At 35.7% G+C, this 25,699-nt stretch overlaps 1 protein-coding gene across 6 annotated transcripts in view; it reads right to left on the reverse strand.

Annotated features, from left to right (window-relative positions):
- LOC118259827 (nuclear factor 1 B-type) overlaps positions 1-25,699 on the reverse strand; it is a 57,622-nt gene that overhangs the window by 11,606 nt on the left and 20,317 nt on the right. Inside the window, exons 4-7 of one of the 6 annotated variants that reach the window (XM_035569614.2) lie at positions 24,741-24,925; positions 13,679-13,817; positions 10,016-10,098; positions 1,185-1,273 (exon numbers count right to left, since the gene is read on the reverse strand). In XM_035569614.2, the coding sequence (XP_035425507.1) occupies positions 1,185-1,273; positions 10,016-10,098; positions 13,679-13,817; positions 24,741-24,925 (496 nt within the window). Of the gene's footprint in view, positions 1-1,184; positions 1,274-10,015; positions 10,099-13,651; positions 13,818-24,740; positions 24,989-25,699 lie in introns of all 6 variants that reach the window. The other 5 variants (XM_035569613.2, XM_035569612.2, XM_035569615.2 and 2 more) reach the window with 5 other exon arrangements.

Raw genomic sequence — 25,699 nt, forward strand, 5'->3', positions numbered from 1 at the left:
TTCCAGATAAACATTATATCAGAAAAACTGCAGAAAGCAAAGCAACAATATTTAAGGCATTTCAAGTTCAGATTTGTAAACAGCACTAATTTTCAAATTCTGTAATTACCCTTCCAAGCTGATACTCAAAAAATCCCCAAACTTCTAGAAATCCATAGCATAATATAGTACATTAAAAAGCATTCTATATATACACACTCACACTTACATACAGGCTTACACAGAGTGTAAGTGCCTAGTGCCTATATTGTCATATGCACACAAATGCCTGAGAAGTATTTAAAATTATTTTGAGATTGAGTAGCTACATTTGACAGGCTCCCAACCTGCGTACTTTACACGAACAACCCCCATTAATTGTTGCAGATAATCCTGCACATCAAAGAGGTGGAAAACAGATGTATCACAATTATGCTGATTTGTTTACACATCTATTTAGATACACCCCCCCCCCACTGTTACCATAATTCATTATATGCCAATAGATGTAAAGGATAATAACAAGTAATTGATTAATGTACCAAAAGTTGTGGAGTTTGTTGGGGGGTGGGGAGGAAGGTATTTTTTGACCCATGGGAAAGGTTTGGTGGGGTGGGCTTCTTTTTGCTTTCTGTATTTTTGTTTGCTTTTTTGTTTTTGCATACAAAATAAACTGTCTTTTGTGGAAATACTTCCTAATTATTTTGGTATTTAGTTTAGAAGTATGATGGTTTATATCTTACCTTCATGTACGTTAGTGACCTAAATCTACACGGGCTTATTAGTCACAAATTTCTCTGTTAATAGTATGGTTATTCATTGCTCAAAACCACCACCATTTAAGACATTTACTCTTATCCACATCTATACCTCTCACAGCACCATTTTCTTTGTATTAGCCACTAAGTCCCCCAAAATATGATGTTTAATTCTGCAAATGACATTTTCATTTTTTAAACCTAAAATCAGTATTCTCTTAAATTTGTAAACACTTTGCATTTGACAGCACAGCATCATCATTCCAGGTGCTTAATTAGAGTAGCTCCTAAATTCAACTTACATTAAAGATAACCTAAATGTGTACTGGAGAAATATCACACACAGATTAGATTCTGTCACATATTCCTCTGGAGGCCCGCTAAAACAGATACTGTAGCTCAATGTAAATTTTTTATGTGGTGTAGGGGAAATAATTAAAATGTTACCTTTGCCAAGTAATTCCCAATGTATCCTCACTGGCACTGGGGTATAAATGCCTGCCGTTTTGATTCATGGTCCAGTCACAAATCCTCAGCTGTCAATTGAAACCTAGCAGTCAGATATGGATCGAGCAGTACTACAGTTTTTAGTATTTAAATGAATACATGCAAAATAGTATTGTACATGGCAAAAGCCTTACTTTCCCAAGAAGAAACTTTTTTTTAAAAAAAGGAAAAAAAAAGAAAACAAACAAAAATAACTTACTCTAAAAATAAATGCCTATAGATTTGCTTAAGATAGTGCTATTTTAATATGCTCCTCTATTAATAAAGCGTAAAAGAGTAACTAGTGTTTAGCACATAACAATTAGCCATTATTAGATTACAAATTGAGCTGGAATAAAAGGAAATGTTAATATTCAATAGTGAAATATTTTAAGAAAGAAAATATAAATGCTGTTTTCTCTAAGCAATGCTCTAAATTGTGTATTAAATAAAGGTCTAATATAGTCAATATCTTGTAGCATGCATTTCGTGAAACACAGAAGACATGCAATTTATAGAAATATTGTCCAAATTAAACAAACTGTATGTCCTTATCTTGCTATTTAAGAAGGGTAAAGGTATTTTGTAATTGAAGTTTATTAATTTAGTGTTACTGAAAGCAGTATTACTTAGCAAGAGATGATAAAATAATCTAATCTTGGTTTAGGATCAGAATAATAACATTTAAAAAACTTTATTGCTTTTTAGTAAAATGAAGAATGTGCTAAATGTAAGCTGAAACAAATTCTTCCCAGATCTTCAAATCATCAGTTCTGCTCATGGATTGTTCTAGCAACCCTGTTATAGCTCTGCTTGTATAACAGCTGCTCTGTAGTGTTAGCAGATTTATTGAAAGGATATACGGCCTATTTTTAAGTTTAAGAAAATGAACATATCTGGCTTGCAAAGCAAACATACAATTTAACCTCGGTATAGTCATGCTATATATAAATTGCTGTACCATTATATATGATACAGAACTCTGAATTGAAGATAACGTTGTTTCCGAGTTTAATTGCGTTCATTGCATTCTGGTTTTCTCTATTCATATTTGCAGTCTTCAGACAGCACAAGCTACAGCAAAGAAACTACAATATTTTCACAGGAGCACAGTTAATTGCAGCCTTTTCCTGAAAAATACAAATGCTAGGGACAAGACAATATTGCAAACCTGACCCTCTCTGGCTGTTACACTCATAAGCTTCCTGCTGTTAAGGTCTGAGAAATGGAAATGTTAGCCTCTGATGTTTTCATAGGGATTGTTACTTCTTTGTTATCTAAAGAACTGTAAGGGACTTTCTAAAGGCAATTAAAAGCATGACTAAACCACATGAAATTAAACAGAAAAGGAAATATGCATGCAGAAAGTTTGCTAGAGGTAACGGCGAATAATACATTGAATATGTTTAAAGAAAGGAGTAAGTAAATGTTTGGTTTATTCACTATACAAAACCATATTGTAAACCAAATTTTCATATTGAAGATGTAGTAAAATATCACCTCAGTTACTTGTACAGAAGCTGTATTTTTGATATAACCCTTAGGAATATGATAAATTTCATTACAAAAGCGTATTTTAAATTTTTATAACTATAAAAACTCACTTCCAGCTGAAATGTAAGCCTGAAAGATTAAAAAACCATAAACCTTTTATTCTTTCATAATATATACATATGTGTATATATATAAATATATTATGTATATATATATATATATAAAATCTACAAATAAAAACTCTTCAGCTGATTATAAGCTTAAAGAAGACTAAAATCCCAAACTTAGTGTTACCAAATCATTTTTTCCCTTAGGTCTAGCTCAAAAATGTGGCAAACACTAAATTTGCAATAGAACCTGGTTGCATTTGCCATATGGGGAAAACAGTTTACATTACATTTTAGTAAAATCAGCTACTACACTAAACTGTGATATTCTGCCCACAGTCTGAATGAAAACTTTTCATATGTACAGTTAATATATTAAAGTTATCACTAAAAAAAAAAAAAATCCAGGATGTCTTTTGAAATCTATTTCATAAATGTTAGTAATAACATAGTTCATATAATGTACAGTTATACATACTTCAACACATATACAACTAAATCCTGACATGGTAATTATAGAACATACACATTTTATACGTGCTGTAGACCCATTACATGCACATGTATATGAAGATTCATGCTGGGCCAAATCTAGAGTTACCGTAAAGTGAAGCGCTATTCACTGAACCAGCGGTGTCTTCTTGTGGTACTGACAATAACACAAACCACTGCAGGTCTGCCTGATAACCACTTCTATGACAAGCTCAGGGCTGTATCAGTTGCACTGAAAACCATCTTCCCCGTGTTAAAAACTCTTGCTCTGCATTTTTCTGCATGCTTACATAGCTGCCATGTTGTCTTTAAAAGCTAACCTGTCAGGAAAATCTTTTTTTCCACCGTCACATAAAATTTCCTCTCACAAATCACTCCTGTTTGAAGACCAGGATGTCTAAGAAAACAGGCCAGGATTTAGAAATATATATTTGAAAGTATTTGGTCATATCTCTTTCAAAGACTACATCTGCATCCCTCACGTGTGTTGAGTGCTTTCTGGGTAAAAAGGCTGGAAGAGCTTAAAAGACCTCTATGAGCCCCGGCTCCATGTGATGGAAGAAGACGTCTACTTACAACTGCAGCAGGAACTCTGCTTTTGGAGGACATCCAGACAGCACAGTAGGGAAAGCCTGGGAGCACAGGCCTGACTCAAGTGCCTAGCTTTGGAAGGATGTAGAGCAATTCAGTACAGTATTTTGAGTGCTATGTATTGTCTGGAGTCATACCGAAAGCTTTCTGGCCAGTTGTAGTCCTCAGAGTAACTTGGGTGACCTCTAGAAGTATGCCACAGTGTTAGCTGGAGATGAGAAGGCACATTCAGTCTCACCCACAATTAGCCACCTAAAAGAGTTTTGGTGCAGGAAATGTGAAAGGGAGACGCAGGAAACTACTTGCAGGTTACTTGAGAAAACTTAGATTTCTCAGTAGAGGGACTTAAGAAATAGTCCCCATGAGACAGTTAATAAATACTGAAAAACAGTAACTTTCTCAAAAATATGCTGTGGGTGCAAAATAAATGACCTGATTTTGCGTGTGGCATGGTAGAAAGTCTTTTGTAGAAGACCTCTGGAAGTGGCCGTCACTTCAGTCATTTTCCAGACACTTTGCCATTTTCAGACAGGCAAGCAAAAATAACACCTTCTATCCACAAAACATTGTCGATGATTTTTTATTTCTCTCTCACCTAACCATACAGAAGAAAGAACATGGATCTGTATGCTGAGGGGAAAAAGGATGCCCAGATTTGCAGTAGACCTGGAAACCTCACATGCAGCCTAACCTTTCCCCAGTGTGTGGAGCTGCAGCAGTCTCTCACCCCGGGGTATATCCTCACTTACAAAGTAGCAGGGAGCTCAAGGCCATACCTGGCCTGCAAGTATTTCTCTAGGAGACATTGCAACTCCCTTACCCACCTCAGCAGTGTCATGGGAAGGAGCCAAAGGCCCACGCAACAGCAGAGCAACAGAACAAGTGCTTCTCCTAGCTCTGCCACTCGCCTGAAAGTCATCCCACACCCCTACTCCTGTTTTGCCCTCCGTAAAATGCCAGAGGAGTGATTTTGTTTTGCACTTTCCAGTGCTTTGAGACATACCGATGTGAAGCTCTAGCCAAGAGACAGACTTCACTATAACCACCCTTTCAATTTAAATTGGGCACCTTCCAAGTACAACTATCCTGCAGAGTTTTAAGTATGCAAATCCTATGTACATTATAATCCCATAGTCAACAGCTCAAGCTTTAAGCATAGACTGAATAATTTTAGGGGTTAATATTTAAGCAGGTTTTGTATTCTCCTATTGAAAAGGTGTCCAATCAAAGAAAAACGTTCATTCCAAGCTCCTGTAATCACTAGTGAAAGTAAATAAGTATTGTAGAAAGTATAATCGGAGACTCTGCTATAGTTTTTGTTAGTTGAAAAAAAAAAAAAAAAAACAGCCAACATAAAACTGAACATTTGCATATTGTCATTGTTTTGACTGAAACTTCCTTTAAATGTGTTTCCTTTTCAGCAAGCATATGTGAAAAGTGACCTCTTATCCATTTACATACCTCCCTGGTGATCATGTGACCAAGTTTTACGTCAAACTGTCGATTATGATAAGGGACACAATAAGAACAGCTTAAGTGTTGATAACCTGTTTCCTGGCTTTACTGAGAAGTTCTGTTTAAGAGTCCACTTGTGTTCTTCTTTCAGCCCTCTGCTGAAAGCAGAAGCAACATCCACCCAAAACATTTTAAAAACAGATACTCTGTTTTCGGTGGACATTTGAGTTTACAACTTCCATGATGAATAGTATGAAGAGAATTCCATTTTGAACTGTGGGATTCAGTAACTAAAGGATGCACCTGGTAAGAACAACTTCCTACCAAAGAAGCAGGCTAGTCTGGTAGTAGAAAACAGCTTTTTGGAGACCTGAAGTGTTTCTTATTACTGCATACGTTGCAAATGTCTCACTCATAAATATCAAAGCTGTGTGAAAATCATGCATAACATATAGCACACCCAGAAACTTCAAGCTCTATCAGAAACCATGCCATTGTATTAATCAGTGCACGGGCTTGAGGAGCTTATTAGTTCCTTGACAATTGGGCCAGCATTAGCTATCACACTGTACTGTGACAGACAGTAATGGTTTAGAGGTCATTGTCTTCACAGACCTTAATATCTAACCTGCTTATCTATATTTCCCAGTGTAAAATAGATCCACAATCACCCATCTCAGGCTCCAGAGTTCATTAAAATTAAATAAATGGTCAAGAAATAAAACCTGACAGCTACATTTCAGAAAAACCTTATTATTTGTGAACGCATTTATCTGTACTTCCAATAAATACAAATGTATGTCTGTCTGTCTATCTACCCATCCATCCATCCATCCATCCATCCATCCATCCATCCATCCATCCATCTTTTCATATTGTTTTCACAGGTGAAGTCCATGACTACTGTTTCTAGTATCATCCTGGCTTTAGAAACAGAAACAATATCAATCTGTATGTAAACATCAACAAATTCAAGAACCTATTAAGTTCACAAAGTTGAGAACAGTAACACAAGGCTACAGAAATGTCATAATGAGGAGAATTCTGCTCATTAAGATTTTTGTTACTGAACTAATGATCTATCTATTAAAATCATATAGCCACAAGAATGGAGACACAACGTGTTTACAAGTTGAATTTGATCAAGTTACCGCAATTTGTTGCTTCTTCCTCTAATGTAGTCTTAGAAACCATAGATCCTCAGTGTAGATGCATAGATAAACTGTCAGCAAAAGGGTAGGGGAGTGGAGGGTGGGGATGAGGAAGGTGCTCCCTACCGTTATGAAGATTATCCAACCTTTCTTTTATGCATAGTTCAGTTAAGATGATTTTCAGCACGGATAATGGGCACCAAGCACTAGATTCAACTTCATAAAAGAGTCCCACCAACCATCAAAAGCAAAATTAAGCAAAACGGTCTCACTCAGGTACTAGTTCCTATCACTTCCCTTTCCTCTCCCTATAGTTCCCTCCCTGCAGTGGCATTATTAACACTTAAAAATAGTCAGAAGCTGTTGCTGGGTTGAGTAAAGCAACTCAAATGGTCATTAGTGATTTATAATAGACATTTTGGGGGAGCTGACATGATTTTGTACAACCAAATGCTAGGACATATGTGACTGTCTAGCTGCCACTCAAGCAAGAGATCTGTTTTGTAACTGTTAATGTCAGAGTATAAAAATACCTGGCATTTCATGTCAGGTAGCCCGAAGACCTACCAGCAATTAGAGCTGAAATCAGTCTGCGTTGTTATAATTCCTCATTAGAGCCTTGTATTCCTAACTATCAACATAGCATGCTAAGTAATGCATGCAACAGAATATTTTTCACAGTATCCAAACTGTTCCCATAGATGCAATTATGGATTGTCTTTCAAAATTTTATTTAGTGCTTCCCATCTAAATGTGAGTATTCCAGGTAGGTTGTGCTATAAATTGTTTATTGGAAGTTCTAGCAAACAATCCCTTTGCCAAAAGACTTCATGTGTACATGTTACAAACTGTAGATGTAACTTTTTAATTTATTGTGATTACTGTACCTTAAGTAGGCTATATCCTGGTTCTATTTAACAACAACAGAAACATATTCAACAGTACATGCCAATATTTCTCATAACCAGAAAAAATAAATCTTCATAAAGACTCCTCCAATGAAGTAAAAAATGTAGCAGTGACAATATTTATTCTTGAAGGGTCAATGTACATTACAGGGTACAGTGAATGTTTAAAGGACCTCTCAGGAACTAAAACCATTGGCTTTCTCTCAGCTAACACAGAATGATTGATTGTCTTTATTTCATGTACTCCTTGATTTTCCTTTCCATTCATCATGAGCTGCTTTAAAGCAAGTGCATTTAAAACCTGCCACAAGAATAGTGGTCTCTTAAATTGTTGTAAAGTAATGAAAGGACATAGTAAATCAATCTAATTTCTGCCTTACCAAAGGATAACCTTTACTCTATTGAAGTTGTTTAGACAATTTCAGTGCTCTACCTCACTTTCTGGGTAATAAACACATATGGCACCATCACCTCTGAAATCTGTTTAGGATTTAAGTGGGTAAAGGTGACTGATTTATTAGAAACTTATATATATGCACTTATATGTTTGTATTTATCCACTTGAAAAGGCTTTGTTATGAAAGTATTCTGTTCCTTCAGATGGTTTAAAACAGTACACACTATTCCCTAATTTTATACATATTACTTTTGTAACAGTTCACACACATACACACCAAACACACTCAGGCAAGTGTACATACATATTCATTGCATAAGTTAGAAAATAAGAAAAAATTCACAACAAAAAGGAAAACATGACATAATTTTGCAATTTACTATATGTCTCAATATAACAAGAGTATGAAGAGTACTTCAGGAGGCAGAACTCTGGTTTCGCACAGTGGCATTGAAGAATTTTTCTGTTTATGAAATATGCAAGACCTAATTTATTTTCCCCTTTCACCTACGCCATCTGGCCACACATTTTACCATGAAAGGGAGTATAAGACATGGTGCATGTAAACACCAAAGACTGTGATGGCCCTTGAGGTCCCTCTTACTTTTATGTTCCTATGACACTGCTAAAATCTCCAAATTTATTTCAGTCTACACAACGCAAAAATATATAGGAGATGCATGAAATAAGCATTATATAATGTATGTGTTATGTACTCAGCTAAGAGAAAATTAAATGTGCTTCCACTAACTTCTGGGCATGTGAGAAGAAGTTTGTAACTCTTTCAATGAACTTGGAAGAAGGTAGAGTGGGTTTAAGCAGTAGCAATTTTTAAGGGGAAAAAAAGTGTCTATAAGACACTGTCAAAAAGAGCCATGTTATAGTAATTATAACACATTTCATAATACAACAATCTTTGAGAGGCTAAAAAAAAAATAAAAAAAATACACCAGAAAAATTACCAAAAAATCAATAGCTGGCAAAACCACTAATTGTCATTTGGTATTTTCATAAATGTGGACAGATGTTTCCAGTTAGGTCTCAGTGGTTAAAAAAAGTTAGCAAAGTGTCAGCTATCTTGAATAAACTATCATCTCTACGATTTTCTCTGAACTCTGCATGTGGTGACCTTTAAAACGGCCATACTGCCACCTTGCCATGGGAGTGGGTAGGGATAGGGAGTTCCAGGTGAAGCACACATCAGCTATATCATGGCAAACCCAGAAAAGGTAGGTTCTACTCAAAAATGAAACAGGTGTGTGTACCAACAGTTGACAGGAACCCAAGAGTGAGAAAAATCTACAGTACAATAAATACGGAGGACTATTTAACAGCCCCTTTGTTACTGCCATATTTTTTTTCCTTACATGCTGTTAATTTCAAACTACTCTACTGTTAAGATCTAGGAGCAACACAAAAACACATCATAAAATATGTTAAATTTTTGAAGAACCCGAATATATTCCTTTTACTAGCAATGTAGGATTTCTGTATGTGGATGGCCTTGCTATTGGCTACAGATAATTTGTTTGTAAACCATCATTAATCTTGGCTGCATATTTTCACAGTTTGGGTAAACACTTCATTTGCATTAAATTTACAGCATTAATGAGATGTGAAATTTAAAATGCTACTTGAAACATAAATGATGTAAGAAACTAGAAACATGTTTTTATCATGTTTGAGATCAGCAGACCAATGTACGCCTATTACACTAGAAATGGTGATGTGTTGCACTGAGAATATGGTTTTATAACAAATTTCCTAGAAATGAAATACAGATTTTTTTTTCTAAACATCTGCAAAAAATATAGCTTGAGAATTTTAATTTGGACATTTCCCTTTAGAAATTTTGCTTAACTTTAATTTATTTTGAAATGATTATTTTTTCCTTATAGACCTCATTCTCACTCTTAAAATCCAACTAAATTTTACATGTATGAGCTCTTGAAAAATGGAGCAATTGGAATAAATATGATTAAAAGTTCCTTAAGATGTCACAAATCCAAGAAATAAAGTATATGCTAAATTCACGTTCCTTAAATGATTCAGTTTTGGTTTGAGTAAACTGCATCTTCAGATGACAAATACTAAAACCTTTAAGATCCCATTCTAATCCAAGATAACAGTGGCAGCATGTAGAAAGAGAGTATATAAAGCTTCTCTATATCATTACACCTATGTGAAACTTGCCCACCTGTTGCTGGTGTAGGAAGGATGGGTCTCTTGGGCTTAGTCCCACATATCGATTGGCTTGGGATGTGCCTGAGGCTGTGTAGGCTGATTAAGGAAGAACAGAACAGATTGATAAAAATACCAACCTATCATAACTATTACCCTGTGCAGGTACAGTACAAATATGAGAGATCCAGAGTTATGATTATGCAATATATAGGATGTGTCTGTTTTTTCTTAATTTAAGCTTTAATAGAAAGCAAAAGAAAAGTTGGGCCAAAGTCAGAAAGGCACATACAAATTCCTATAAATGTCAATGGAAACTGCATGTATAATTCACAGTGTTCACTCCCGTTATATAAAAGTTTTTCTGCTTGACATATATATATATATATTTAAGTAATTAAATGAAGTATGTTTCTGAAAGAATTACAAGCCTGATCCTCATTTGCATTGCAACTGCCTAAGGTAGTGATTAAACCATTGGGATTACTATGTTGTGAGAAAAGAATAAGGAAATATTAGTTCACACAGTCTTGCTGTTGTGAATGCCCATCACAAAGCTGTAAGAGAACAACAGAAAATGGAATCAGAAGTTCAGCTACTTGTGTAGCATGACATTATTCTTTACAGTCCTTTGGAGAAAGGATGCAATGTGATCAGTATTTTCATGAGTGAGAGTTAACTTTTACTGTGCAAGATAATATTAAATATTCAACTCCTTTATGCATCAGGAAACAACATTTTTGCAGGAGGGGGAAAATTTAAGGAAGTCTCTTGCTTCTCTGCTACAGAAACTTAAAGAAATCCACTTCTGAGGTGTAAGAGGATGTAGGTGATGCTGGGATTAGTTACACAATATGAATCCTTCATCTATAGGTCACATTCCTGTCTGGTTTCTGTTGGTAATCCCTGAAGGCCACTACCTTCTCATGGCTTTTGGTGGCACTTATGAAATGGGGTATGTGATTTTACTCCACTCTGGTGTGGAGATCTCCACTCTGCAACTTACAGCATCATATCTTGGAAACTTGCTAGTAGACAAAGCATAACTAATAAAACTGAACAAACCAGTGATGACCTAGATGAGAGTAGTTACTAAATATTGCCATTAATATTACAGTCACATTGCTTATATAAGGAAATTAAGTCTGTTTAAAAATAATAATGGTACAGCCTTTCTGTAGTAAAAAGGTTTGATTGAAAAACTTTATTGAAAAACTACCATAAAAAAAAAAAGAATCAGATAGTAGAAAGAATTTATGGTGGCAGCCACAGGGCTTCCCAAATATTATCAAAATCTGCTGTTCTCATTCAAAATAATTCTGCTTTTGCATTTCAGAATGAAAAGCAGTGCTAATCATTTGTCATTTTAGTCTCATCAGACTGAATAGTAATGATAACTTGTTGGCCAAGCATATATGTTTTGAATCAATCAATAAGTTCTTGCAAATAAAAGTAAAATTATGCCTTAAAACAATTTAGCATATTAACACTCTCTGTGGTGGGTATATTAAGATTGATAATACTATCTGTATAGATTCATATATAATTTATATATTAGTAGTGTATGATCCCTCATTTTTGCATTTTTCTTCATCAGCAAACCAAGAGAACTTTTCCCTTCCAGTCATCAATCCAGTTTTAAAATGTTTTACAAGGTACGTGCACAACTGCACTGATCTCAGAAGCATAGCACGCTGAACATGTAGCATTTATATGCCTTTTTGTGCAGAATTGGCACATTCTATTTAAAATTTTACACAGTTTTTTATCATTATTTACATGCTCTAGTGACAGACATTGGATCTTTAGGCAAAAAGTTGCTTAGGTATTGCTGTGGAAGCATGAAGATTCAAATATAACATGGAAGCATTATTTCAAATACTGAAGCAGAGATTTTCTAAGGTTCACAGGGTAAATTGAGTGCCTAAGTTCCAATGAAATTCAAAAGAAACTGAATGACAACTTCATCTGAAAATATAGTCCAAATTTTCCCATTACTAGTGGGACAATAATTAATGAACAGATTAGCTTTGATTTCCTGTAATAATCATTAATATGGTCAGATTACCAGCCAGCATCCCAATGCAGACCTGACACAGTATTTGTTCTTTTTACCATTTGTATTGGAGACTCTGACCTCATCTGAGGCATATATATGTGTCAGGCACAATCATGTCAAACAGGAAAAAGGATGAAATCATGAATACTTGGAACTATGCATGAACCTGGTTTTCTCACCTATTGTAGACCAAAAATTTAGAGCAACAGCTTATAAACTGCTTTAGGTTTGCTGCTAAAACTAACTCTTCTCAAGAGGTACAAGAACTGCACCATATGCCACCAGACAGGGTACAGATACACTGTACCACTTAACCCTTTCACAAATTTTCTGCTACACAAAAAGAACAGAAAAAACACTTCCACAAATTAATCTATATAATTATAAATTTATAATTAAGCAGTAATTTGTACAGAAGCTACTTCTATCCTTTTATAATAAACACATAACCAGTTTAAATCTTGAACACTCATATGCATTAGAGTCTCATCTCTGCTTCCTGTTCTAATCAGATGTTTCAAAGTAGTATATACACTTAAAAATAAAATAAAAATGTTTACGGTCTCAGTTAATGGCAATCCAAAAATTAGGAACTAGATTCACAGTTCAAACACTAATTGCTTCTAAAGTGAGTCATTTAAATGTAATGGATGCTAAGGACATTCATATTATTAATGAATAGTGACTTTTCTTCCAAATCATATGACCCTTTTCTACCAAATCATATGATCAGAAGTGTCTCCTAAATCTTCACATCTGATAAATACTGGCAACACATCTCCAGTCCAAATAAAAGTTCAAAGTCAACAGATATGGAGAAGATAATGAAAAGACAACCTAATGCATCATTGAGCATAAGATGAATAATTAAAAGAGAAAAAGTTATCCTATTCCTAGTTATATCTTTGTTCTTAGTTGCAAAATTGCAGTTCCATTGACGAGAATAGGATAAATAATATGGTCGTGGACTTATAGTAACAGAGCTTTAAACTTTAAAGCTCTTTTTTTTTTTAATTATTTTAACAATAATAATTAAAAAAAAAAAAGAGCAGTGAATATATTATCCACTGCAAAAATGACAAGGAATTAAATTTTTCTTTTGCCACATCATTTATTTTTGCTAAAAATGACACAACTTATATTGGCATGCAATTATCATAGCTCGGATTCAGTATGCATTGAAACAAGGCTTGATTTCTGTAGGAAAACTCATTGAGGAGCAAATTATCCAATCTCTGTTTGGAATTCCATCTGTGGGTCATTGTAATACCTTTCTGTCTCAGTGTGCTTCTCAATGTCTTTACAACGTCCACCTTAGATGAAAGATCATGTTTTCTTTTTCTTGAATAGTGGTCAAATACGCAGACTTTTCCCTTTCATTTTGGTTGTCATGTCACAAGTATTAGTTCATGTAACATGATACATTAGTTAACATTTGGAGAGGAAAAGCTTGCAGTCGGATCACATATTTGCTCTCCATGTAAATGATGAGCATCCACTTGGTCAAATAGTAGGAAAAGGCACCTTTTCTGGCCTCAATTTGGTATATTGAATCTTCGATGGACATTTTTTGTTTCCTAGAGAAATACTTACTGGTTGCTGTAGGTGAAGATGCCTCACCTTCAGTGGATGTAGTGATGGGTTTAGTATCTGTCATGGTCAGGGTCACAGGTCGCACCGCACTGTGATGGGGAGAGGGTGCCAAAACTGGAGTAAAATGGCCAGGCACTTTCCCTACTACTTGACCACTGCTGTTAGGCTACAAAACAAAACCAAAAGAATTCCTTGTGAAACAAACATTGTGTTTAAGGAACCTACCCACCTATCTTAGGGTTTTTCAGAATGCCCATCACTGTAGTACCTATTTGCTGGGTAGTACCTTTTTGCTGGAATGTGCTGTTTTAACAAATTTATGTACTTCTATGAGAGCTTTTCATTATGCAGCAGAGCCCTCCTCAGATAGGTATTATGTATGTAAAAGCAGTACCTTTTGGTGAGCTTTCTCTCTCTCTGGATGCAGCATATATCAGACCATTTCAAAATATAGTTGCTGTTCATACAATGGCTATGAACCATACTAAGACCCACGACAGCAGGATTAAATTGACCAGGCATAGGCCATGATGTACTAACTATTAAGAGCAAATGAATGATGCAAAACCTCTATTTTCACATGCCATACCACTCCGGCTTGGAGTGTAACCAAGACTTGACCACAGTTGTCCACAGAGATTACCCATACTGGAAGGCTAACTAATAATTCACTTTTTAGAGCAGGGGAGAGGGTTAGGATACAACTCACTGTATTGCATACATCATAACCTCCAGCCAAAAGCCACCTGCCAAAAAGCATCCTACACAGAAGTGTGTCACAATGGAAACTTTGCAAGTTGAGACTGTAGTCAACAAAGCTGCCTCTTTCAGAGATCAAATCACAGTATGTACAAGAGGAGGTCTGCATGTGACTTTATGGTACAGGTCATCAGGGTAATGTTTTACCTTCTGCATATAGGCACATCTGAATTTGGCAATGTTCACTGCTAAACGTATATATTTATACAATGTTTGAACATGCCTTAGACATTCTGCAGTACAGTAAATACTCCAATGGTAAATAACTTGCAGAAAAAGTCAGCAAGTAATCTAGTATTTTCAGTCGTGCCTGAAAACTTTTGTTTTAAACTGTGTGCTCTGTGAATCATAGGTTTTTTAAAATACAGGCAAACAAAATGAAAATTACTGGGAATCTTATTATCAGAAGGATACTGTCAAATTTGAGACAACTCATAAAAGAAATGGACTGATAAAGAACTTGATTCAACTAATTCAAGGAAAGGTTAAAAGAGGTAAGCATGGCTATAGTAATGAAATAATAACTGTGGGCTGAGTTGATTACTGCAAGTATGTGTAGAGTATAAACACACAGAAGAGGAAGGAATTATTTGGAAAGAACAGGAAGTATAAACCAGGAGTAATGGAATGAAAGGGAGAAGGAGGAAATTTAAAATGAATAACAGGAAAATACTTCCTGGCAGTATGATCTTTGAAAATGCCCCCAAAGGAGACAGAGCCTCATTCTTTAGAACATCTAAAATTAAAGTAGAAGAAAACACTGAAAAGTATAAGCACAAATGGAGACCAATCCTATATTCACAGTAACATGAGTGATTACCGGATTAATTCCCCCGATAAAATTACAATGATTTATGAATAATAATAATAAATGAAAAATAATATCAAAACTGTGTATGAATGAGAAAAGGCCAACAAACTGCTCCCAAATTAATCTAATTCTACTACTACAAAATGAAAAAAATCACCTCCGAAACACAACTATGAGGTGGCTCAAAGGAGCCATGCAGTTCCAAGATCACGTAAATATATGAATTGGATGGTATTTACCACTTTTCATTAATGTTCCTCATTGCTTAAATTGAAAAGTTATTACTAGGAGTTTCATAATGGGTGGGTGAATGAGAGTCAGCTGTCAAAGTAGTTTCAAAATAAGAAAGCAGCACTGATTCAAAGGAATGTCAATAACTTCACATTTTAAATTTCTAGATAACCGGTATGTTACCAAGAGTTTTATTCAGTGGGCGAAACCTAATACATAGATATATTTTCTTTTACTATATACACTTGAAATGAAAATGAGATGTGGCAGAATATACGAAAGGCAACTTCTAGAGAATAGCATGCTCTAAAAATTTACTCAGCATCTGCTACAAATTAAATCTTTATATTTCAGCAAATAGTCAAAAATTAAGTAAGTGCCAATACGTTTATTTCTTTGAGATCCATCATAGCAGTGGTTTAGGGATTTTTATCTTATGGGCTCTATTTTAAACACCTGACACCCCTAAAACTAGGGGTCTTATTGACCAGAATTCTGTCTCTACTTGCTTTAGAGGAAAGTGAAAATTTTAACTGACAAATTCAGAAAATCTCTAAGAGTTACACAACTTGCTCTGCTTTGGACTGGACCTTTGGTATGTTTCTGGGAAGCCTGCCATAGCGGTAAGCCCCCTCTCCTCCCGGGCAGCCAAGCCATCCATGCAGTCTGATGGAGGTCTCAGTTGCATCTGGTGGCTCCCAGGTGGAGTCACAGTCCTGTGACAGAAGAGCTACCTTAGGATGTTTAGTTCATGTGGTATGCTAGCATACCCCAGAAACAACTGTGATTCTCTTACTAAAATGATCAGCTTTTATTAGAAACTAAGAAAGAAGATTCCAAGGAATTTATGGATTAAAACAGCCAGTGTCATCAGCTTCCAAAAGCAGCTCTGTCTCCAAAGCCAGACTCAAATTAATTAAATGGACACAGCTGGAGTCCAGGACAATTTACAGCAATGTATCACCTTCTATTGTTCCCTAGCGATCCCAGTCAATAGGAATGCAATGTCTCACATGGACTCCAGCTTAGTCCATGTATATATTGTCCAAAACAGCAAACCCTTTCCCTGCTGAATTACAAGAAAAGACAGAATATACTTAAAATCCATTCTCATGTAAACCATATTTTCCCTACAAAACAGCAGTGCAGTACATCTCCCCACTTCATCAAAAGTGAGGGTGAAATCCTGTCCTTTCTGAAATCTATGAGGAATTTTCTAGCAATTTTAGTGGATATGGTTTGTGACATCCCAAGTAACTACATTTCTATTACTTTTTTTTTTTTTTAATTATGTTCTTAAATGGTAGCCATTGTTCCATATCTGTGCTAAATGTAAAACTGAGAAAAGACATAATACAGGGAAACCAGGATCTGTAATTTCTAAACAGAAAAATCAAACAAACCTCCAAAGAAAAAGGAAAACTTGTTACTTTAGTAAGTTTACTCCTTATGGTACTAACATTTCAAAGTCTGACGGTACATTAGATTTCAAATGGAATTATAACTTATCTGCCTCTTAACAATCTTATTACATATTGTCACATTTCCCCAAGTACCTTCTGTCTGCACTTTATTCTACTTTTATTTTTGTAGTCTCTGACATCTATTCCTTTCCTTTTTTAAGTACTTAACCTCTGCTTTCACATTTGTATCAAAACATCTGATTTGAAAATTTGCATTAATGTCAAGTACTGCATATTGCAGTAACTGTTCACGTGTTACTGCTTGACAAGCAAGGTAAGACAGGAAGGGATAGGTGACAGAGCTTGGTGCACCATGTCTAACTTCCCTTTCATACCAAATGCTTCCTGTATTTAAACATTAAACTAAACTCAGCTGTAGGTAAGTGAATACCTATCAGGACTTCTACATATATAATTCTTCTTCAACAAAATGCTCAGCAGTTTTTCAGGTGTGAACAGAGGTTTTCCATCTACCACAACTTGTCATGAGAAATGGCATATGTGAAATTCTCTTAAAACTTCAGTGTTTTTCCTAGGTGTGTTATATTTGAAAACAGAATGTATGAAAAAGCCTTGTACTCTCTTAAATTCTGTTACTCCTAACAAATCTTGAACATTCATACTTGTCTTGCTTGCAGTGAGAAACAGTGAAGCAGTTGTAAGTACTGATGTTTAAGTTACTGTAATAAGTTTGCAGCCTAAGATCATGAAACAATCTTAAATAAACAGATCATTTAATTGTCTCAGAGTTATTGTTTAGGCCTGTCTTCAGGCTCACTCTGACAGTGCTGCATTGGTTTATACTCAGCTCACACATACGTAGTTATCTTTGCAAACACAAAACTAAAAGCTTTTAAAATAAAAGTCTGGACAGTAGAGCATGGAAATTGATAGTGGTACAAGCTCAAGAAGACCAGCTTTCCTGGACATCTCAAGTCCTCTGTCCCACTTTAAGCTTTTGTTGAAAAATGGGAGACCTTTTGTGCTGAAATAGCCCTCTTAAATTCATAATTCATAATTTTATTAAAAACTGGGCGCTAGAAAACAATTCTGTGACCTGTTCCCATTTTAACTTTTGCAGTTCTGTTAAAAGGTATTTTAGCGTAGAAACTATATATCTATTTGAACAGTATCCACTTAAATTACAAGTTCAATTTTTTATAGCACATCATTTAACATAAAATAATTTTGTCCTTGTTTAATACAAGTTCTAGGATTTAGTTCTAACTTTCTTTGAAGAGATTCTTCACACTAATGCATTACAGGTGAAAAATCAACTGTTACCATCAAATGGGGCATCAACACATCTGTATAATGGATTCACAAACAGAACTATTATGCCTGAGGCATAAACCTCACACAAATTGCAGGACGAAAGCTGTGCTAAATAAACAAGCTGTGCAGTTGAAAATGAGAAGGAAAGAGGCAACTACAATGTCAATGTAGCCCCGGTTTATGCAGGTAAACATATTTTTATTGTTGGACTAGAGGCTAATTTGATTTTTAGATGTGTTACATTTTCCATATTTTTAATATCATAGTGTCTTGAATTACAACAGATTAACCCATTTATGTGCCCAGAGTCACAGGTTATATTCACTGTCATAAATGTGACATAACTGTAGAATAATCAGGCAGTTAATATCTGATTGTCTGTACTACACACAATTTCAGTTAATCCTTAGGTCTGAAGTCTGAACAGAAATTTTTAACAGATATGAATATGGGCGTTCTTAAAATCAGGATTTAGTGTAGCTGTTTTCACTGCTAGGATTTTATTAACAGATTTATAATCAGTAATCAATTTCCTCTCAGACTGTTGTTCACAGATTTTCCCAAATACCAGTACCTTTATACTGTAGGTTTTCAATTATATGTACAGTGGCGATGAATATCACTCCAAAATCCTATCATAGAGTAGTTTTGAGACCACTGATTGAATTCATTTTGTTGATGAAGCTGTAGAAACTGTTCTACATATTTTGCTCCTCTGCTCATATACAAAATATTTTGCTTTAAAAGTTATCTATGAACCTGGAGTTCATAACTGATCAATTCTGTCAGAAAGCCCATGCCACTGTGGTCTGTGATATCTACAGGGGGTTATGGATGTTTCAGAAAATCTACAAGAAAAAGAAAGTCGAAGACTTTTACAAAACTGGAGGTTTTGCATAAGACACCCTAATATTACGCCACCTGCACCCATCCAATGTCTTGCATGGGAGATAGCTCAATGGTACAGGAGACAGTTTCAAAAAATGTGTAGAAGACATTACCTATCTGAGTAATGCAACAGTGTCTTTAATAATCTGCAAACCAAGAAATTTTGACATTAACAGATTGCTGCCATTGAGACTGTAGAAGATACTGTAGGGAAGTTTCTCCTCATGTTGAAACTTATAGGTTCCATAATGTACTTGTTTAACAAGAAGCAAGGCTATGCAGACTTTTTTTTCTTTCCCCCTCTTCTTTTCGTGCTACTGGACACTATGGTCACAACAGAAACATATTTTGCCCTTTTATGTGCCCCTCACAACTTTTCTTAAGGATGTATCTCAGTGAAGTTTCCATATCCTTGCAACCTCAATAACTGATTGCTACAACACATCCTACACAGACCTCACCGGGAGATCCCACACAAAAGCTTCAGGTGGTGTGACACGCAGCTACCTGTCTGCTTGGAGGAATTAGCTTCAGAAAAAAACATGTTATTGCCAGTTCTTGGCTGACAACATCATTTCTGTACTATTTTCTGAAAGCAATCAGGGTGTTGACTTTGATCTATAAAGTTCTGAATCTCATCCATTTGAGAAAACACTTTCCTCTCGATACAATGCAGCTGAAACTGAGAGCAGCTGCAGAACTTCCGCAGCCAGCATTCAGACATGGATATCAAAAGACATTCTAGGTGAAGAGTCCTCTGCCCTGAACTACAGCTTTACCTGTGAGCTCATGAAATCTGGATTATTTGTTGCCATATAAAGCAAAAGGAAATACTCAGTTTTCCTTTGATATTTGTCTTAACAGGGCAAGTTCATGTTATACAAGCATGGGAAAGCAAATTTCTTCCCAGATAAATGTTCAAAAGATATCTTTGGACTTCATGGTATTTCACATAATCCAGAGATTTATAACTCTACATTTAATAAACTAAACATGAGCAAAATAAATACAAAGTAATCATTTACAATTGCAATTAAATTTTTATATCCCTTGTCAGTACAAACCTAAACTAGTGCTCTCTCTCTGCCTCCCAATTACAATTAAGAAAAGCACATTGCATTATTTAATTTCCAGAAATTACTTAAAAATTAGAAGGAAGGACTCACATAAGAAGCTGAAACTATTAAATGTCTGTAAGTAAAGTTGCTACCTATACCAAAGAAACCACATGCATACATATCACTTGTGCTGGCTTACTCTGCTAGTATTCTCTAAGAATCAATTGGAAACCCTTTGCCCAAACAGACCCTCACAAGATTCCATCCTCATTGCCAGATGACTGCAGCTATTGTGCTGAAGAATGACAAAGCATCTTCCTGGAATTCCTTAAAAGTGTGTCTATCTTTGAAAAACAAACAAAAAAATGAATATCCCAATCAATTATGAGAGGAAAACAAGTGGCCTCACCGGCTTCCAGAAGCAGCTCTTCTCTAGCAGTTCAGATATTTCTGGCTTCAGACAAAGATAAAACTGTTAAAAGATAAAGCTGCAAACAAGCCCACATTGCACCAAAGTATGTTTTAATTACCTGGGAATTTTAGTCAATATATGGACAGTTGCTCACTTGCACCTTAGCATATAACAAGGCATTTATTGTTAAGAGAAAAACAGTCTCATAGTTCATTCCCCCAGACTCGAAGCAGTTTTACCATGCTGCTGGGATCTGCATATTTCATCAACAATATCACAGAATCTGATTTAAATTGACCTGTAAACTGTGCCCTTCATAATCCAAACTCAAAAGGTTTACAAGATTTTCCACTTCTGTTTGCCTGGCTCAGTCAGAAAAAAAAATCTCACTGATGCCGGGACACACTTCAGTATGATTCACCTTAACTGGTTGCTTTACCATCATCTCCTTAATTATACTTGCTGACCCTTCTGTGATTCACCACACTGTAATCAGGAAACAATTCCCTTTAACTTGATGGGGCATTAAGTTTGGAGCTGTTGGATTTGTCTTCAGCCACATAATTTTTGTTGCACTTGGTGATTTGTTCAGCCTGGTTGGAAGTCTGATCTTGATATTATGTATTGTTTCATACACTCTAAAGTAGTAATGCATTTTAAGTGTGTGCAAATCCGTATGTGTGCATGTACATGAGTACATACACACACACACAAAGTAAATTTTTCCAAGTCATATAAAACATTCAAGCATCCAGCTACAATCATTCAAAAAGTAAATACATGTTCAAAATTTGGGGTAGTTTTGAAGACCACAATATACTTTAGATGCATAAATAATGTAGGTGGATTAAACACATACCACATGACTAGTTTTTGATGAAACATACAATGAGTAACCAGTATTAATTTAACTAGAGAGACCAGCACACCATCACAATACAGATATATACTCACACAAAAAATCTCATCAAGTCACATGCTAAGATGAAAAAAGTTAAAATAAATACAATAAAAATGTCTCAGCAGAATTACTTAATTAGTGGAAAGTACAGCAATTCTCAAAATCTCAGGAACTTTTCTTAGTTGGAGGCAAGTCCAGCTCTATAACTGATAAGATCCATTTCTGTTCAATATATTTGTTTATTTATTCTCCAGATTGAACAGGGGATAATAAACAGATACTCATGAAACTGAAAGCCATGGATATTTTGTTTAGGATCATCCATTGTTGCATCATTTTTAACTACAGCCAAAGGGCCTATTTGAACTTCCCGACTGTTCATCACACATAATTTGGAGTATTTAACATTATGTCAAGGAAATGCCCACTGTTTCCCCCTGTGGAAACCTATGGGAGTTCTATAGCTTTAAACTAATTTTACTTAAAGTATTCCATTGAATAGCATGACTGTCTCACTATAATCAGTGCAGTAGTAATGTAATTAATCTCAAAATTGCTGTGGGGAGTACAAGGCATCTCAGTTGCTTGTCGTAACAATCTAAATTAGTGTATTACTGAAAGATGTTGGGGAGGAACGGTTCATTTTAGGTAAATGCTGTCAGGGTATCCATTCTTTCTATTTCTAAAGCTGAAATTAAAACTATCATCATAGTTCTCCTTTTGAAATCCAAATGAATATGTTTTGAGGTGGGAAAGTATAATTAAATTTGATGTGGTATTCCTACAGATGCAGTTTTGCATTTTACAATAATTAAATTTGTTTGAATAAAAATTCATGTTTTATTTAGAAGAGAAAAACTGGTTTGGCTCAAAGCATGCCATTGTATCAGAACAATTCTCTTTTGTCACTGAAACTTCACAAACGGCTGCTTCTTTTTCTAAGCAAAAAAAAAAAATCATTGTTTTGTACAGCCATCCTTTAACAGCTCTGTTTGGAGATATTTTGACTATGTATGCAAATCCTCTAATATAGGGCATTTCTCAGAGGTGAACTTTCAAGAATTAAATTTAAAAGAGATTCCATTAATAATAGTGATTAATGAGAACAAATTGCAGAGAATAGCTGGTGCAGATGCCTGGAATCCCATACTTGGTGTTTTTTAACCCCGGCCCTTCTTTTCAAGAACTAAATCAAACATCAAATGAAATGAAAAACATTAGCCTAATATAAAGGTTATGAAAGGTGGCAAAAGCAGTAAATTGAAGCCAGTTTGTCCTGTTATTCCCTATGGTACTACAACACAAGAGTAGGAAATGTTTTCAGTCCACTACTACTGTGAAATGATCAGGAGAGTAAAATTTTGTCTTTTAAGGTTTAAAGACAAATCTTTTAAGGGAAGATAAGGGAAGAGAGTAAGACTTTTCTTGGGCGAAGACTTGAAAGTGCTTATTCTACTCAGTGAATACATTTCCCAATATTAAAAACAAAAGATGACACACTTGTCTGAAATAAAGTCAGATACTTCATTTAGATTTTTTTGTATTTTTTTCAGTAATGATCGAAACCAGAACACTGAACAATCCAGTGAGATTATCACCTAATCTGCTCTTTTAATATATATAAGAAATAAAAATCTAAGTAAAAGAAACACTGAATAATTAAAGAAATACAGAACACTAAGGGCCTGATTTTAATTTGCATATTTTTTCCCTTAATAGTGCCTAATTAAGACATCAGTTTAAAAAAAAAATCCAATAGAACTCTAAGATTTTCAACACTGAATTAACGTTAAGGACTTTTAATGGATGTCTTAATTAGACTTTGTTACTCATGGAAATTTTACACAAATTAAAATCAGGTCCTGCGTGCAATGTTCCCAGCTGAGTCTCAGCAAAAATGCTATATGGGACTGAAAGACTTTCAATTCATCTACAGATAGCAATTTGTGTTCTAAAGCTGATGTAGTTGATTTTCACTTTTTTGTTTAATTTGCATTAATATTGTAACCAACAAAAGTCACATTGGGAGGACTCTCCCTTCGAAGTAAATTTTGATTTTATGGACACGCTCCTTTTTTTTTTTTTTTTTTTTTTTTTTAACACATAGAAAGTCATGTAGCTGGACTGGAGCATTTGCTTGTGGGGACAATAGCCACAATGACCTTCTGAACAGCCCAGAGGGGCCTTATCACTTATTCAACACAGAATTCAACATAGAAACTTTGATTCAGTCTCAAGTTCTACTGCTCTTGTGCCTGAAACTCTTACTGAAAAGGCCTGTCATTATTTGTGGGGAAAAAAATATATATAAAATGCTATTGTCGTAATCCCCTCAACCCTGATAAGACAGCCCTTCCAAAGGAACCTAATTCTTAGGAGCAGGAAAATCTGACTGCTATCACTTCAACTTGCTTTCCCAAGCCTCTCCAAAAAACATGCTGGAGCACAAGCTACAGGACTCCACAGAAGCATTTCAGACAAGGCATCAAAAACAGATACCAGCCCAACCAGCAAAGATTACATTACACTGACACTGGAAATACTCCAAGGATTGACAGACCAAGGCTCAGCTGCAGTTTATCCCATCATACAGATCACAAGTTAATGCTAGGTGCCGATGTTATCATGGAAAGTAGTTTTGCACACAGTCCTTTACAAATTACTTCTCTAATGAATACCACGTTAATTTCCCATATCAGAGACAAGCCTGAATCAGTGTAGCAGCCAGGAACTCATCTGTTACTGCGTGTTTTCTAGAGAAGGAAGGAAAATCAACTCCAGGGGTCTGTGCTGTGCTCACTATGGTAATGTTGTTGTATGTGTGCAATGTCAGGTGTCTGTGAAACATTGCATTACCTTGCCAGAGTTTATTTTAATTGCTGGTCTGTAAACATACCTGTATGTCTGCGTGTGTGCATACATGTGCACGTACATATCAGCATATGCAGCACCCTATCCTGCAGCAGGAGCTTCACCTCCATCCTGGCACTCAAGCCAGCGGGGACAACTCCCTGCTGTCTGGTCATGGAGGTGCCCAGCCTGCAGGAGGGGTGCAGGACTGGGAATGGCTGCTGGGTCACTCAGTGCAAATATTTTTCTTGTGCTTGACAGAGCAACAGTGAGTAGATATGAATATCCTACTCCCTTTATTCAACCATGTTGAACAGGAAAAGTGCTCCATCTCTCAGCTTGCTCTGAGACCAGAAATAGTGAGATATTGGTCTAAATGCCCTGAAAGATACACATTCCACAGAGGATTTCTTTTGGAGGGTTCACTTGGTTTTACAGTACCTGGCTAGTCTGTGGACTGGACGGGTCGTAAGAAGGTACATAATTCTTCAGAGTATCCTGAGGATTCAGGTGGGGAGGATATCTGATCGTTGGATGAGAGAAGTAGCTAGACGGGGCAGGAGGGAGAATAGCTTGTGCTGGAAATGGCAATGGTGAAGGTGAAGGTGGAGTTCTAGTTGAGATGACTGGAGAAGATAAAATAACATTAAAATTACTTCGCATCTTGTTTCTTCTAAAATTCTTCATCTCTGTGTTACAGCAAAAAAAATAAGTCAGTACACTGTACTCTTGCTTCATGGTATCTTTACAGAATATCTTCTACGTCCTCCCCTCACACCATCCCAGGCACTGCACAGTGCTTCTGCTTCAAATTCATAAATGCAGTATCTTACTCTCGATTTTGTGGGCTATGCCTTTTTTTTTTTTTTCCTTCAAACAGTAATTACTCTCCAGCATAAAACACATTTCAACTATAAAATTTTCCTATCTAGAAAATTTTCCTATCTAGAGCCCAAGTAAACAAAAGAAATATTTTACTAAATAAATAAAATCTACACTTTTGTTCACATTATTCCAACAGAGAATCACAAAGTACTAAGAAATAGTAATTTCTCACTGTATTGCACTCTACCTGGTTCATATGGGGATGAAGTAATAACTACTCAGCAATAATGCCATGAATAATTAGATGACCTTTGTGAAAATGCTAATGAACATTCAACTTCGGGGCCTGGGAAACCAGTCCACCCAATGGAAATATCTCTAGCAAACAAAAAGGGATCTACCCTGTACATATTTTTCTTTGCATTCTTTTTCTTCCCAGCCCCTACAAACACACACTTCTCTATCTATAGACTATATGTCATGTCTAAACAACCAGCAATGTTTTCACAGTGAAAGGAATGTACAGCATGTCCTGCCGTGGCTGCATTGTCCAGCTGGAACTGGAGAGCGTTCCT

The sequence above is a fragment of the Cygnus atratus genome, chromosome Z, assembly GCF_013377495.2.
Source record: "Cygnus atratus isolate AKBS03 ecotype Queensland, Australia chromosome Z, CAtr_DNAZoo_HiC_assembly, whole genome shotgun sequence".
Taxonomy (NCBI): Eukaryota; Metazoa; Chordata; class Aves; order Anseriformes; family Anatidae; genus Cygnus; species Cygnus atratus.